The sequence below is a fragment of the Brachyistius frenatus genome, unplaced genomic scaffold, assembly GCF_029030835.1.
Source record: "Brachyistius frenatus isolate BFR_SWC_R1_liver_20210118 unplaced genomic scaffold, ASM2903083v1 Contig_165, whole genome shotgun sequence".
Classification (NCBI taxonomy): Eukaryota; Metazoa; Chordata; class Actinopteri; family Embiotocidae; genus Brachyistius; species Brachyistius frenatus.
In genome coordinates, this window is record NW_027210764.1 from 658,450 (window position 1) to 675,384 (window position 16,935).

The 16,935-nt window shown below is 40.7% G+C and overlaps 1 protein-coding gene across 2 annotated transcripts in view; it reads left to right on the forward strand.

The window, feature by feature from the left end:
* Positions 1-2,132: 2,132 nt before the first annotated feature.
* Positions 2,133-16,935, forward strand: part of phldb2b (pleckstrin homology-like domain, family B, member 2b) — a 41,375-nt gene continuing 26,572 nt past the window's right edge. For both annotated transcript variants that reach the window (XM_069716940.1, XM_069716941.1), the window contains exons 1-5: positions 2,133-2,381; positions 10,140-10,196; positions 10,369-10,492; positions 12,422-12,520; positions 12,912-12,995. In XM_069716940.1, coding sequence (XP_069573041.1) covers positions 2,349-2,381; positions 10,140-10,196; positions 10,369-10,492; positions 12,422-12,520; positions 12,912-12,995 — 397 coding nt within the window. In that variant the 5' untranslated portion in view covers positions 2,133-2,348. The remainder of the gene's footprint in view (positions 2,382-10,139; positions 10,197-10,368; positions 10,493-12,421; positions 12,521-12,911; positions 12,996-16,935) is intronic.

Below are 16,935 nucleotides of genomic sequence, written 5' to 3' on the forward strand. Positions count from 1 at the left end.
CAAGCTTGAGTGTTTATCCTCCGGACTGCCAGGACATGCAGTTGAGTTTGTGAACTTCATGTAATTTAAACATTTACACCTTGAAGGATATGAGTTCAATTGTGAAAATCTTGCTGAATTTTCTCTGGGAAAGTTAAGATATCTTCACATACCAGGTGTCAGGGAGTGCTGAGGAGCAGTGGAGAAAGTGGAGCAGGGCGGGATGCACAAGCTCTTTTCCTGTTCATCCGTAAAAGGATCCGCTCGGAGCCTGGGAGATAAGATAATGCTGCTTCCATGAATGTGTGTGTTTGTGTGTGTGTGCAGGCAAACCCTTCTTGACCTCAGTCATGACCAGAGGACCATTTTCAGGACTGCATCTATCATTTTCTGACTAGAACACTCCATGCGTTACGCTTCCATTGGTTCATGTGCACAGAGCAAACAAAATTCCATATGACTTCTTTTATAGTTCTGCATAAATCATGTTGTTGGCTTTATAAAGCTGCTGTTGTGAACTGTAAAGAATGCAGAAAAGTCTGCCAAATGAAATTACCTCCTGATACAGAACTGATGGCATCTACTCGTGCCTCACGGTGTCTTCAGACCGATGCATGACTGGACATGCAGATGAGATTTTATCAGAAAGTGCATATAACTTATGCAAAGAGCAGCCTACCGCTGCTCACAGGTAAAGTTCCCTGGACCAAATAATCAAAGATATATTACTCATCAGATAGATTTTACATAAAGTAAAGTGTTGTCATAGAAGAATCAAATATGTGTTTGGAAAAACTGTTGATGACTTATTAACTGTACATCCTCCCGGACTGTTTGGTGTGTTCTTGTCATGGTGGGCTTTCACATTATTATTATTTTTTTTTTTAATTTTGTTGTACTCTATTAATCCCCGAGGGGAAATTATTTCGCTACAGCGGCATCCCGAGGGGGAGCTGCTGCAACAGGCTGCCACGACCGCGGCGCCAACTAACCTGAGGTGCATGTTTTTGGGTGTTGGGAGGAAGCCGGAGAACCCGGAGAGAACCCACGCAAGCACAGGGAGAACATGCAAACTACGCACAGAGAGGCCCAGGACCGGATTCGAACCCAGAACCTTTTTGCTGTGAGGCGACAATGCTAACCACTGCACCACCGTGCCGCCCAAATTAGGTCGGTCTTGCACCTGCGCCCCTGAGCTGTGCCAGGAGTTTTGGTTACACCAAAAAAAAAAAAAAATTGCTCCTCTTTGTGTGATGAAATTAATAACCCCATCAGCTTCACTTGGCTGAAAAATATGTCCCCCAATGCCCTTTAAATTAATTCCCAGATCCCGATTAAATAAAGCCCAATAAAGCCAATTGTTTTTTAGCTTTTTAAAATGAGATTCATGTACTCAAGTTTGCTATAGAAGATGATAATGAAGTACATTAGGTGGGTGTTGCTCCCTGGCTTTTGTAGTAACAGCTATTGGTTAACTCTAACATGATGACTTAATCTATTGTAATTGACCTGTTATTCTCCGAATATGATGATAGTCTTGTGTTGCAGGAGAAAGTAGTTGGCTAAATTTTAGGAACCTTTTAACTTTCCCATGACTGCAACATGATTTGACTTTGTTTGGTCACCAGTCTGGATTATAATCAAACCCAGGGCTGGATAGTGTCCTATGAATGGAGACTAGACTACATCCCTGTTGTAATATCATTAACTAAACATGTTTTCTTATCAGTTTTTTATCATCGGTTGCTGAGTAGGTCTAAAAGAATGTCTCTTTCTCTCTTTCCTCCTTCTCTGCCCTTGTATCCTTTGCTTTGTCAGTGTAAAGGCTCTTCTTCCCTTTGAACCATTTATGATGAGAGGTCAAGTGTAGATCTGTTGACACCTGCACATTATGGCCTGTGAGCTGGTGTGTGTGTGTGTGTGTGTGTGTGTGTGTGTGTGTGTGTGTGTGTGTGTGTGTGTGTGTGTGTGTGTGTGTGTGTGTGTGTGTGTGTGCGTGAGAGAGAGAGAGAGAGAGAGAGAGAGAGAGAGCGAGAGAGACCCTCCCTCCCCTTGTTCCCCTCTCCAGCTCTACTTCCAGCTGTTACTGCATTCCTCTACAAATCGCAATTGGCTGAGACCGCCAGCTTTTTACGTTTGCGTATGTTTGGCCTGTGTGTGCATGGTGTGTGTGTGAATGTGACACGGGATTAAAAGTCTTTCCTCGACATCCACAGGTTGCCCATGCTGCACGGGGAATGTATCCGCTGTCCAGACGGAGACTGTAATCACAGCAAAGGGAGAAGTGAGACAACATTTTGAGGGAGTTTTGTCTGGAGACGTAATTTTCGATTTTGGAGCAGCTGTGTAATTGCGTCCTTTTCTGCACGATGACAGAAGTGGCATGTCCCACTTCAATGATGGTAAGCATGTTTTCACTTGGAGGAAATTACAAAATCCACATTTCTTATTTTGCAAACGTGTGTTTCTAAAATAGGAAGTTTAAATCGTTTATCGTGTCTCGTCTAATCCACAGCTCAGGGAGCTTTATAGTGTTTGCTTCTGAGGTGAGCTGTAACCGTATCTGGCTTTAATTAAGTTCTGTTCTCAGCAGATCAAATACAGGGAAGGTTTTGTTTATTTCAGGGCTACAGATGAAAAAATATCCAGCAATATAGTTTGATCATGTGTGATTCCACTGAGGATACAAAATAAAGGCATGACTGCTGATGACATTCAAAGTTTTCATTCAGCTCTTAAATTATATTATACCATTTTAATGTATTTTTATACCATTGCCAATGATTGCAAAAATACTACAGTTGTCAGTGGAGAGTTTATGTCTCATAGAGAACAAATCAGAGTTGTGTTTTGGCTGATTATGAGTGGGATAGTGTCCTTTAATATTTGCCTCTTAATCCATGGCACAAGCTGGTTCACCTATATTAATACGATTAGGCTGGCAAATCTAACTTTGTTCTATGGGTTCACAACACAATGCTTACTCTAACTGGGTCTAACTTGGAAATCAACAAACAATTTTAAGGAACACCGAGGTACAGCATCAGAAATTTGACCACCTCTCACATCTTTAACAGCTCAGAGATATGGATGAAGAGTGTCTGAGGTGTGTGTAAGGGTGTATGACATGGGCCAGATTATTTCATCTCCATATGTGGTTTCATAAAAACAATACAACCATCAGAAGGCTAAGCCAATGTTAAAAGCATTGTAAGAGGTTGGCTCTGGTCACGGTGCATAAACCAGGAGGACACTGCTGTCCTGGCTTGAGTAAGCAAGAGACCAATACTGTTATCAGCTAGTTTACTTCAACTTCATGCTGAAACGTCTTATTTATAATTTACACTTTGTGACACAAATCATTTATATTTTTTATATATCCTGAACAGGGTCAAGATGGTTTGGGGCGTAGAGGTTTAGTCTGGGGGAAGTGGTGGAGTTACAACCATCCATCCATTATCTATAGCACACTTTGGGCAAAGGCAGGGTTCACCCTGGACATGTCGCCAGTCTATCACAGGGCCAACACGTAGAGACAGACAGAAACAAAGACCATTCATGCTCTCATTCACACCTAAGGGCAGTTTGTAGAACCACCAATTAACCTGAGATGGTAGGAGGAAGCCGGAGCACCCGGAGAGAACCCACGCAGGCACAGGGAGAACATGCAAACTCCATACAGTCCAGGTCCGGATTCAAACCCAGACCCTTTTTGCTGTGAGGCGACCACTGCACAACTGTGCCGCCTGCGCAGTCACAACCAAATAGCTTAAAACGCAAACATCTTGGAGACTATGTGTAATGTTGATTTATGAAGGTTATTGCTTGGATTGCCATTAGTGTAGTGTATTATTTTTGGAGGCCAGTGGTGCAACTTGAGGAAATGTTTTCTTTTTTTTAGTACAACATTAATCTCTTTTCCTTTCTCTGGATTCTTCACGCTGTGTTTTTATTCATCACTTTTTGTTGTCTCTTTGTCTCTTCCACATAGTCAGTTTGTTTCTTTTCTTAAGAAGCCCATCTCTTCTTTTCTTTCTTCTCATGTGCTATATTACCAATGCGAGTTATTCTATGTCTATACCAAATCACTGTCCGTCCTTGACTCTCTGTCATATCCGGCCCCTTGCAAACCAAACATCAGTTGATCCCCTGCATATGGCAGTTGAAGTAATCTGGGCTTTTCCACAGACACACACACCCTCTCTAGAAACTCAAGTTAGATTTCCTCCACCTTTGAGTCAGCTGCAATAACAATGGACTTTCTTTCCTGTGAGGATCCTGCACTTTGCTTCGTAATAGAAAATAGCAGTGTGAGAGAGTTTGGTGGATATTTGTTGTGTTTTAGCTGTGGATCAAGGTCAAGTTGGGCTAATCAGCTTGCAGAGGCTTTACCAAAACACACGCATGCAGAGAAACACAAAACTAAAGACACGTGTAACAGCACTTTCAGTGACATTTAAGAGTTTCTTATATGGAGAAATTACAGAGATGCACAGTATCTTATTTCTGCAAAGGTCAAATGTGTATGTATGCATGCATGAGGGACATATTACCTAATTAAAATCCTGCTGAAGACATTCTTGTGTAGTGAAGAGAAGAGGGGAAGATAACCAATTTTAGCCCTATGAGTTGCTTCATGAGGGACACTGAGAGAGGGACTCCATATTAAACAGCATCTGTGATACAATGCTGGCTTTGTCAGGTGGGAGGAGGAGAGGGTAACACTGGAATGTAAAGGGGAGGGAATGTTAGTGAGGGAGATGGAGAAAGAGAGAAAGAGACAGAAGAGAGAAACACAGATATGCATAGCTTTGAAAGACACATTTTAAAACAAGACATTAATCATATTAAAAGAAATATATATGGACAGAGATCGGTGTGAGAGTTAATCATTATTTCCACCCTCATCTCCAGTGTTGGCCAAGTTTGTTCCTCAGTCCATCATCTTGAGGAGCTGCCTCCGTCTAGCCTAAAACCAATATACCTCAATCAAGCAGCGACATGCACAGAGGAAACACATGGGCAACATCAAATATATGAATTTAAAGTAGAAAAGAACAATCCTGGTGCTTCGTCTGCTGCATGTTGCTGAATCCGGTGCTTTAATAGCCAAACCCAGTTCACAACGCTAAGATGCTCACAATATCTTGAATATTATGTCAAGGATTTGTTATGCAGACAAAAAATGTTATACTTCCTATTTTAATTTTGATAAGAAAAACTGCAGCTTACTTTGTTGTTGTTCAATCAAAAAAGACAAATAAAAAAGACTGAACTATTCCAACAAAAAATCTGAACCAAACCAGAACCATTAACAACGACTGGATGTGTCCTCATATGGTTGTAAGAATGCAGAAAAAGACAGCAACACTGATGCAGAAGGTAAATCAAACACACATGAAGACAAAATGAATGTAAAGGAAACATAAAAAAAAAAAGAGGAGAACTTGACAGGGGGATGAAATAAGGGGATGAAAAAAGTAAAAGGATGAAATGAAACAGTTTGGGAATGCCGGTTCTTCCCTTCTGGTTGTATGAGTCCTCTCTCTATCCTCCATCACAGACTATTTTTTCCATCACCCCATTTCTCTCTCTCTCTATCATCATATCTGTCTCCAGATGCGGGGCTAACGGACCATTTTGGGGAGATTCAGCTGTTCTACAGATGGGATCAAAGAGAGATAGTGTGTGTATGCACTTTCTTGTACGTGTGTCCTTGTGATTTTAAGAGCATTGTGTATTTATGGAGTTATTTCAGCCAGTCTTCAAACATTCAACGGTCTAGTTTGGGTGAATTTTTTTGATTTAGGATGAGAGTGAAAAGTAGGTCAGGACTGTGTGTGTAGGATATTTTCCCATTCCTCAACTTTCTCTTAAAAAAATATCTTCGAAAGCTTTCCAGCTTTTCATATTATTCCCTTCCCTTCCCTCAAACTCACGTTTAATGAAATGTTGAGGTTTACTGTATTGGACATTTTTTAATTAGCTTGCCTGGGTTTATGATTAATTCAATACCAACAATGTCAATATTTTCCATCTTGTGGTCTGACAGAAGACGTCCTGGCTTCAGAGCAGAAGAGAGGTTTTTCATGAAGTTAGACATTGTATTGGTTAATATAATTTCAAGCTTAACATGTCTTGTGGCTACACTACATCTTGGTCTTCAGACTAAAGACCTTCTTATATCTCCATAGAGAGATATGGATATATCTCCATAGAGATATAAGATGTGGAGATGCCCCACCACTTTTTTTCTCCAAGTGAGGAAATAAAACATGATGAGGGTGGGAATAATTGACTCCTGTTTCAGACCACCTGATGAATGTCCACTTTTCTGTCTCCTATTATCTCTGTTTTGGTCTCCACCAATGTCTGAAGGAAATATCTGGTCCTTGAGCTGCTACATGTCTGTCTGCTGGCCAGGTAGCTTAAAGTCAGATCATCAGACCTATTTTGCAAAAACATCAAGAGTACTTCCTGCTGTTGAAAATGAACTTAATGAGAGTGGTGAAACTGAATCATAAAGAAAAGTTGCCTTAAAACCCCCAAAATTAGGTGAAAGGAGCTAGCAAGCTGGAGTTGAGGGGAATTGCAGTCAGATGATACATCCCTTCACATTACACGCAGTCATTAAACAGATTAGCTTTAATGGCGAGATAAGTAACAACAAAGGTTCATTATACTATGAATATCTATAAATCTATAAATCTCATACTTCAGGTATCTAGTCCAGGTGCACTGATAGCGTTGGCTTTGGTTTCTCAATCTGGATATGAACGGGGGTTGACACACTTCACTGCTCTGCTTCAACCAGAGCAAACAGGGCCACAGACTTGTCTTGACCTGCCTAGGCTGGAGCTCACCTGGAGCTGAAAGAGGGTGAACGGGGGCTGCAGAAGATGAACAACAGAGACAATGAAGGCAGTGGAATAGAGTAAAGAAAGAGGGGAGAGTCAGGGAGGTATAAAGGTTTTATGCCTGAGGGGGAGAAAGAAGAGACAAAAGTCTTCTCATTGCACTCAAAACATTCCTTCTTAAACTTTTAAATTTGATTGGCCTCCATTTTTAGCTGGTCTCGGTAAAATTTTTCCAGCTGATGTTGCCATCATACACATTGTGTTTGCTTTGTCTACACTAGTGAGGAAAAGAATCAGTGGAATGTGGAGTCCATATCTTTGTGCGATAACATTGAAGCTGATGGGTGACTTTATTTGTGGACGTTTGTGTGTGGATAGGGGTTATAATGGCTGAATTTTGTGTGTGTGTGTGTGTGTGTGTGTGTGTGTGTGTGTGTGTGTGTGTGTGTGTGTGTGTGTGTGTGTGTGTGTGTGTGTGTGTGTGTGTGTGTGTGTGTGTGCATGCATGTATGAGGGGGTTGTTCAAAGGCAATGAGGGTGTCGAAGCAGCAAAGGAAGTGGGAGGAAACTTATGCTGAATTATAGGAAGTGGCACAGAGCTGAGTTTGATTTGTGTTTCCTTTGCTGGTGATTGGAGGAAAGAAAGGAGAAGAGACAAGGAGAGTGAGACTAAAAAGGCAGGAGGACAGGACAAGTGCAGAAAAGGAAGAGGGGAAGACAAGAATGCTCGAGTTTGAAAACAAATGAGGAAATATAAAGGAGAACTCAAGTGAATGGAAAAGAAAAAAGCGTTTAAATGCAAAATAGTAATTGTGACAGCTGTGAGGTGACTAATTTCAACTATTAAAGGAGTATTGCAGTAGAAAATCTGGGATAACAAGAGAAGAGGAAGAGAGGAAGGAAATGACAGGAGGTGGAAAATGAGATGTGGTTGTGGTGGTTTCCCATGTGCTGTAATCATCTCTGCTTTGGTGAGAAGCATTTCACTCATCCATCTGTGTGTGTGTACATATGTTTGTGTCTTTGATTGTGTGTGGACACACAGATAGTAAGACTATTTTTGCTTTATTGAATTGCAGGGTGCTGCAGGGGTTGGCCATGGTACGGGATTTGAGTGTGTTTACAAAGATCAGAACGTACACACTCACACACACACACACACACACACACACACACACACACACACACACACACACACACACACACACACACACACACACACACACACACACACACACACACACACACACACACACACACATTTTTGATTTTGTTTCTTCTCATTTCAGTCTGTTTTCATTCCTTTGTATAGTTTGTCACCTAATCCTAGTTTTCTCAGTGCTTTCTACACCCCCCTCCCCCATCCCCATCCCATCCTGAAACATTTTGAGGTGATGCTGTCTTTGTTTCAGACAAAATAATAAAGTCAAAACTACTAGAGAGAGCGCAGACCACCGCCAATGCCACGGGTCCACTCCTTTATGATATGTAAACCTGCAACCACCACCAATATATATGTCTGGAAATACAATTGTACGATTTGAGTTCTGCCCCATAAATCCTCTGTCCTCAAAATGTTCCATAACAACTGCTTACTGTTATGGTTTTGGTCTGTCTGCTTCACCTTTTGTTTAGCGTTATCATTCCCTCTAACTACCTGTGGTCTCTAGTGTTTGTCTCTCTCTTTCTCTCTCTCTCTCTCTCTTCGTCAGTCCCTGCATGTGTCACTCTCAGAAGCCACTAGAGGTTTTTAGTCTGTCTATCTGTCTGCATGCCTTGGGCTCCTGCGTGCCACGTCCACCGCACTGGCTCCCTCTCTTCCAATGTGGCTGTCGCCACTCTTCAATCAGTCACTGTAAACGTACTCCTTGTCAACCACTACACTTTTGCTGGATTATAAAGGCAACCCCAAAGTCAGTTCTATGTCTAGCTTGTACCAGTACCTGCTTCGGCTTGTCCTGGACTCTGTATTTCCCATCATGTTTTCCCCAATTGCCTTTGTGCTTTGTTACAATCCCACTGATAAGTAACGTTCTTTTGTTGCCTATATCCTTGTGTCTCTGTCGAGCATTTGGGTCCTTATTCCCATGATCTGTGGTGCTTCATTACACTGAATTAAGTTTGAAAAAGTAAACGTATCCGAGAAGATTACTGATACCTATAAATGTGGATTGTGATATGAGGTCATATATGCCCAATCCTGATTTCGATTCGCTACCAAATTAAATTTGTAATTTCTTGGATCATGCTATACCCTCCAAGTTTCATAAAAATCAGGCTGGTAGTTTTAATAATGCTGTGGACAACTGCAGTTTTGTCCTGAGACGGATGCTTGAGGAAATATGGTTAAATCAAAGGTTTATCTCTCTGGGGAGCATGACTGTTTAACATAACCTGCCCCAAAGATTAGGACATGCCTTGACTGTGACATACCTTAACCTCTGACCTTTAGCAAAAGGAGAACGCTGAACAGGCGTCCAAAGTGGTAAAGAGTCATTTTCTGTGAAGAAAGAATATGCTTGGTAAATTTAATGGACATTATATTTTCATGAAACACATTCTGATATTTTATTGTTGGAAATTTATCTTCAAAAATGTAAAGGGCATCAAAATTAGCAGGAGTCATCTGCTGACCATAAATATTAACTCCATTGCAATCTGGATGTGAAGTTGTCCAGATATCTTGCCTTTGACCAAAGTGTTGAATAAATATCATCTAACTAATGGATATTGCCATTCTGTTGTTGTGCCACAAGGTATATCAAAAGCAAAACTGAATATTTATCCTGTAACTCATCTGGTCTCCCCCTGTCTCTATCACACACGGTTTGCCTTCTCTATGTACACAAACCCACTTTCACCTCATACGCCTCATACGTCCTCTCTTACACACAGACACATTCAATGCGCCGAGCAGTGTGATGGCAGAGTGTAACCAACAAGTTGTGGGAAGTCTGTTTTGATGGAACAACCAGTTCTTCCCACTGCAAAAAAAAGGTATTTTCTCTTTGGAACACTTTCAGAGGGAGAGTTCCTCTCATGTTGCAGCTCAGTATGCCATAAGCACATAAGCACTCTATCTACGTAGAGTCATTCTAGGGAGATGTTTACAACTTTTGTGTACTTGTCCACTTATTAGGAAAAAAAAATCAAACTCGTGTGCTGCACGTCGAGGAGCCGGCGGCCCCGACCCGCTGGATCCCCGACGTGCAGCGTGCGAGGGCCTGCATATCACTGCTTGCAGTTTTCATTTTTGTTTCCATTTAAAGAGTAGATTTAGTATGTCCAAATGTGTGTATGCAGGAATCTGAGATGATGCTGCAGCCGGAGTCGGATCAGATGTCTCCAGTTGAACCCCGGGTGAGAGAATATACACACACACTTTGTATGTTTTTGCATATCAAAACCAACATAAACACCTAAATGATTTTTTTTTTTTTGCAGAATGCTTTTTAAAGTATGAAAGAATGAAGAATGTATTAAAGTAATGAATTGTGTGTTGACCTTTTCCCTCTGACTGATGCTTGTATAGTCTCCACCTCTGGACCTGATTGACACGGGGAAGGGGCTAAAGGTCCAGACAGCTTTGCCTCATCTGGTTAGTCTAGGCAGCGGGAGGCTGAGTGTGGCCATCACCCTGCTGCCACTGAAAGAAGGTAACACACACACACACACACACACACACACACACACACACACACACACACACACACACACACACACACACACACACACACACACACACACACACACACACACACACGGTATAGAAACACATACTTCTGGATTACCAGGTCATGCAGTAGCCATCCATCGAAGTACATTTCATTACATCTTCAAAAGTAATTTCTTGCACGGCATGTAAAGCTGTGACCTGTAGTCAAACCAGATCTTTACAGTCCCCTCCTTACCTTGGAGCATGCAGGCTTTGCTTGCCTGCCTTTCCCTGTTTCACTTGTGCACCAATTGCTTAATTTCTATGGTTACTGGAGAGATGGGGTCTTGTGGGACAAGGTGAAAGTGATACTCTATGCTGCACTGCAGTAAAGTCAAGAGCCAAAACTAATTTCTTACATGGGGTTTGTTCAGACTGAAAACACGTTTGCACGAGTTACTCCATCCACATCCCTGGTTGTTTCTTTTTATTGTCATTAAGGGTGACAATTATCCCACTTCTTAGTTAATGCACAGCCTGAACCCAGAGTTAACCGTACACATATTGGAACAATACACAGCTAACAAACTACAACCCAAACAACAATAAAACAGATGACACACATGGCACTGTTTCATGACCCTGTTTTATACAATAGAGTAAAAGCAGCTACTCTATAAAACTGCATGACTGAAATCCACATTATTCCTTTGGAATGTGCCATTTAAATCAGTTCAGGTTGGTTTTTATTCATGACAAGCTGCACCCTGCAATTATTGGCACACATCATGTACTGTATGTGTGCAAATGTACACACCGCATGAAGTTTCCAACATAATAGTGGTGTGTTGTTGTTGTTTTTATTTATAGCCTGTCTGTCATCAGCCATGCACAGGTGTCTTGCACTCCTTCTTCTCATTCCTCAGTCAGTCCACTACACACACACACACACACACACACACACACACACACACACACACACACACACACACACACACACACACACACACACACACACACACACACACACACACACACACACACACACACACACACACACACACACACACACACACACACACACACACACACACACACACACACACGCTTTTACGCTTTTGCTTCATTATTATTCTAGGTAGGTGGCCAAATACACCATACTGAAGAGATCAAACCAAAGATAGAGAGCTCTACAACATGATAAAGTGAGAGACAAGCTTGTACATCTGATTATTATTTAGTAGCCTACAGATAGCACTTTGAATACTCATACAGACTGACTGACAGTAGACTTAAAATCTTAAAAGTACAAAGAATATCTGTCCTTACACAGTGGTGACCAAATTGCAGCATTAATATATCTTGCATGATTTACAAAGCTCTCGTTATATTCCCAATGAGAGACAGAGACACTTTTTGATATGCCTCTTTTATGCCGTAGGAACAGTGCAGTCAAAAATAATGTCAGTACTGTATTTTATATATATCTTGGAATTGTAAACCTGCAGTCAGGATCAGAAAATATTTATTTTGGCCTAAAATCAAATGTTGATTCTAATAGGATATGTGTGATTTTAGTCATTGTTGCACACACTTTTAAACCATCTCTTCCATGCTCTTCCAGCTCTTCCATGTCAGTAAGAAAAGACATGAATGGGGAAAAACTGGGGTTCTAGTTTTCACCACAATGTGTCTTCTTGAGAATAACCAGTTCAAATTCATAACACCCCTTCAAAGTGTGGCTCACAGGCCACCGTACTGTATAAAACAGTTGTGGGTGTCAGTTTTAATTTCACTTGTGCAGACGGTATCGAAGATGACTCCACAGACACATGTAGATTTACACATTGACAACCCTATAGTTATAATTTTACATTGATGTATATTTTGTATTCTACTGATTGTCAAAGTGGATCTCTTGATGTTTCAGGGGTGACCCGTATTGGCAGAGAAGATGCTCCAATTCCTCAAGATATCACGATCCAGGGGTCTGGCATCGAGGCAGAGCACTGTCTCATCATCAATGAAGGTTTGTTTCAGGTCATTTTTTGGGTGGCCTCGTAATATTAGTAGGACCCTGAAGTTCTATCATCTTTTCTGAACGAGCAAGTGTGTTTTCTTACATTGCAGCGTGTGAAAGCACCAACGACTCCTCCATTATTAAGAAACTTTAAATCTTAGTTTAGTGTGTAATCATAAAATATTACTTTTGTTTAAACTACTGAATCTTATGAAAGAAAATCTCATATCAAACTCATAAAGAGATAATCTATTAAATCTCAGCTCAGTAAGTAATAAATACAAGTCTTTTTTTAGAGTACTATTATAACAAAACTGCAGCAGAATCAAATGTGACTGGTGAATGGTATGATCTAAGAGTGCGCTTAACCCTGACCCTCTCCTCATGATTGATGTAACAGGAGGGGTTGTGACCCTGCACCCCTGTGGTCACCTCTGCAGTCTTGATGGAGTCCAGGTCACTGTGCCTACACCACTCACACAGGGTAAGATCTGTAGCTCAGTCTGCTTTCAGAAAAGTTGCATGTGCTGCACATGGCGTTTCTCTTGCTTGCATATACAAGCATACTGTTTACACCAGGGGTGTCAAACATATGGCCCACGGGCCGGATCCAGCCCGCCAGGGGGTCCAGCTCGGCCCGCTGGATGACTTTGCCAAGTGGGAAAATTACAGAAAGACATAAATTGCATTCCTATGAGAATATGGAGGTTTATGAGTACAAACATTTTGTAATTTTTTTTAATCGATCCAGTAATTGCTTCAAAAACAGCGTAAATGCGACGTCTGCTCCGGAGGCAGCAGCGCTCGCTGCTAGGGAATCTGCAGAGGAGAGCCCAGGCAGATAAACAGTGGGCTGATGTCTGAGTTTTTGGTCTTTATGTTTCTAGTTTATTGTAGAAAGACCTTAAAATAGGGTTTATCATCCAAAAACCTTCACCAAAGATTTAAACATAGAGAAATATTGTCATTATGTATGTGTTATTATGCTATGATTTTACTGGTCTGGCCCACTTGAGATCATAACTAAAAATGAGTTTGACACCCCTGGTTTACACGCTTTGAGATACTGCCCCCTACTGGTTAATAGTAGTACAGATATTGAATGAAAGTTGATGTTATTGCTCAGGGTGTACATACTTTCAGTATTTCATAACTCCTATGTGTGTGTATGTGAAAAAGAGAGAGGGGGTAGTTGTGGTTTGGTTGACTTACATTCCTGTCTGTGTGTGTATGAGTCATGTGGACTCAGTTAACGTTCCGCTGACGTTACTGCATGGAAACGACAGGGTGTACAGTATGTTTGGATGTGTGCAATTCTACATAAGCCTATGGTCTTATGTGTGTGTGTGAGAGAGAGCCGGAGAGAGAGAGCAACTCTGGTTTGGTTTAATTCGTAGTGGTTTGGAACAGCTAGCTTCCACAATGAGTCACAGCTTCCAGCAACTGCAGAGCACATACAGTCCTTCAGAGTCTGTTCTTGCAAACTGCAGAAACTCTGAAAAGACGCAAACATAGTCGCCCACATTCAAATGGACTTATTTTCTTATCTCACTGTTCATCCCTGCCCACGTGCCTGCGTCTGTTTTCTGTCTGCCCGTATCTTGATCTGTTTATCTGTTGCTGTCTACCATCTCTCTTCTTTTCACTCCTCCCGATTTTCTCAGTCGCCAGGCTCTTCCTGTTTCACAGTTTTTGCCCTCTGTACTACTTTTCACTCTTTTTCCCTTCCTTTTCCTTCCCTCTCTTATTTCATAGAACATGCACCGCACTGACTTGGCTGTCCTTTCTGTCGACACTTTTCTCCTTTTCATTGTGTCCTGTGTGGTCTGGCCATTTTAAGTTAAATATTGACAGGCTTATTTATCTTCCCGTTGTGCCTGGCTGATTCAAATATTGACATCATCTTGGTGTGTCCACACACACAAGGCGAGGGCATTGTGAAGTACCAAGGGGTGGAGAAAAGGACTAAAAAAGAGAAAAGGAGGTTAAAAAAAGTCAAAAGGACATGGTTAGAGGAAAATTATGGAGAACGCGGAGCGAGAGGGAAAGCATCTTTCAGGAATATCCACTGGCCTCAGATGCTCTGGCTTGAGTTAGTCTAACCACACATGCACACGGTAGGGCAGTCTGGAGATGATTAGCTATGTTTAGGAAATGATCTGTTCTGTATTTGGGAATTCAGAGCTTGACCTGGAATCACATCAGCTTCACTGCTAACTCACTGGAACAGCTGGAGGACACTTGTACAATATGTTCATAGTAACAGAAATGATGACAATGAAAATGATTAGCCTATGTGGCAAGAAAGACATTGTAAAACATGCAGTATAACTTAACTTTAAAAAAAAAAATTCTAAAGTAATGTATCAAACCTATTAACAGGACATTTTCTTTTTCTACACATTGTAAAAGTTGCATCTTGTTTCATTTGTTCACAATGGTTTTCTTTTAGTTCACATTTCAGTGAACAGTTTGAGCATTAAACTCAATTTCCCAGCATTCGCACCAGTCTGAAGCAAATGCAAATCAAGGCTGCTGTACAAAACACAGCTGTTCTAATAACCACTCACTCCCCTTTTTCTCTCTTGGTTTTGTTTATGCACCATCTGCATACATAATACAAGACAGAGAAGCTCTCCATTGATTCATGATATCTTGGAAATACCTAAAAAAAAATAAAGCATCTGAATAAAACAGTTTGGAGAGACAACTCAAAGGCTAAAGAGCAAAGTCCAACCTGATTTTTAATCTATTCTTACTTGCTTTTCAGTTTATCTATAGTCTGAGGCTACAACCAAATCTCTTTTTTTTTTTTTTAACCTTTATCTGTAGTTGTCAAATTAATCACTTCATCAATTAATACGTTTTTTGTTATAATAGAATCAATCCTAAAGGTTTAAAAGTCAGTAAGGAAAGACAAGTTGGCTTAGGGTTACATTAGCCTTACACTAGTTCAAGAAAAGAGGAAACTATAGGTATGCAGACAAAGAAAGCAAAGGGGGCGTCCCCCAAATACCTCCGTTGAACAGTCTTTGAACCTACCAACTACGAATAGGGGGGATTACGTATTAGACTGTTAATTTACACGTGTTTCAAAATTACTCATACATGCGTGTTTTCTTTCTTCAGAGCAGTGGGATTGTGTTCATATTATACCCATTCCGCAGTGATATTATCAGTAGTTAAATTATTTCCTTTTGTTAATCCTGGAACACAACCTCCCCCTTTTACTGAACTTTGGTACAGTCCAGTCAGTGAGGCTCTTGGATGGTAAATCAGTGAACTTTCTTCCTCACGGAGTCAGGACGGAGGAGGAGGCGTATCTTTGTGGAGGAGGGTGGCAAACAACAACAACACAGACACCGGCAGTAGTATAGATATATTGTTGTGTTTCCTTGTTTTACCTTTCCGGAATAAGTTCATTTGAGGCCTTGTCATGATAGTTTGTCAGAGGTAAACAGAGAAAGTAGTTACTCTTGTCGTCATAAGTGCTCACAGAATGGGACTCTAAAGGTTAGTAACGGATTTGTTTGATCTTTTACAGAGTAACGTTACATTTTACTCATCCCCTGTTTTGACTCTCTTCTACTTTACCGAACGTTATTTATTTATAATACTTTGTACTACTACACTGTTTCTCAGAAGAAAAATAATTCGTTTTTAAGACGCTATATATATATCCCTGTTTGGAGATAAATTTGCATTGAATCAAATGGCGAGCTTTTATGACGTATCTTTTCCTGTCTTAACTTGTCTTTTTTTTTTTAAGTGAGGATTAAAAAGCACAAATTATATAGTGTGTGTGCCAAAGTATGTAATGTGTGTGTTTGCATATGAACACTGATTCACCATCATATCAATGACTTTGGTCACTTTGGACCAAGTCACTTTGGACTTTGATCACTTTGGTATGTCTTTTATGAACACACTTTTCTGTCAGATTAGCCTAATATGCTCCTTGAACCTGCTGGTTACAGTTCTCGGTCTTAAATATTCACGTTATCATCAGTCAACCTGTGTATCGTTTAACTTAACAGAGCCTTAATAAGCAGCGCAGGATACTTTTACCAGCCAGTGTAAACAGCATTTTCTCAACAGCTAAGATCATAATCAAAAACCCTTCTGATTGGCTGCAGGCAAAGTCACTCGAAAAATTATTATGCCCCATTAATCTACAAAGCAATGAAAACATCAGTGCACAAAGCTAAAATCATTGAAATTATCTTCTTTTTTTTTTTTAACTTAATGTAATTATTTTACTTGATGCCTTTTTTTCTTTTTTTTTTTTTTTTAACTCTGTCTTATTGAAAGTTGTAAAAAGACAGGAAAGCACTGCTTCATGTGACTCATTGTTATGACAGGATCGGAGGTGTGAATCACTCAATACAACCAAGCCACTTTGTGGTGAAAGTTAAATTCTTTAA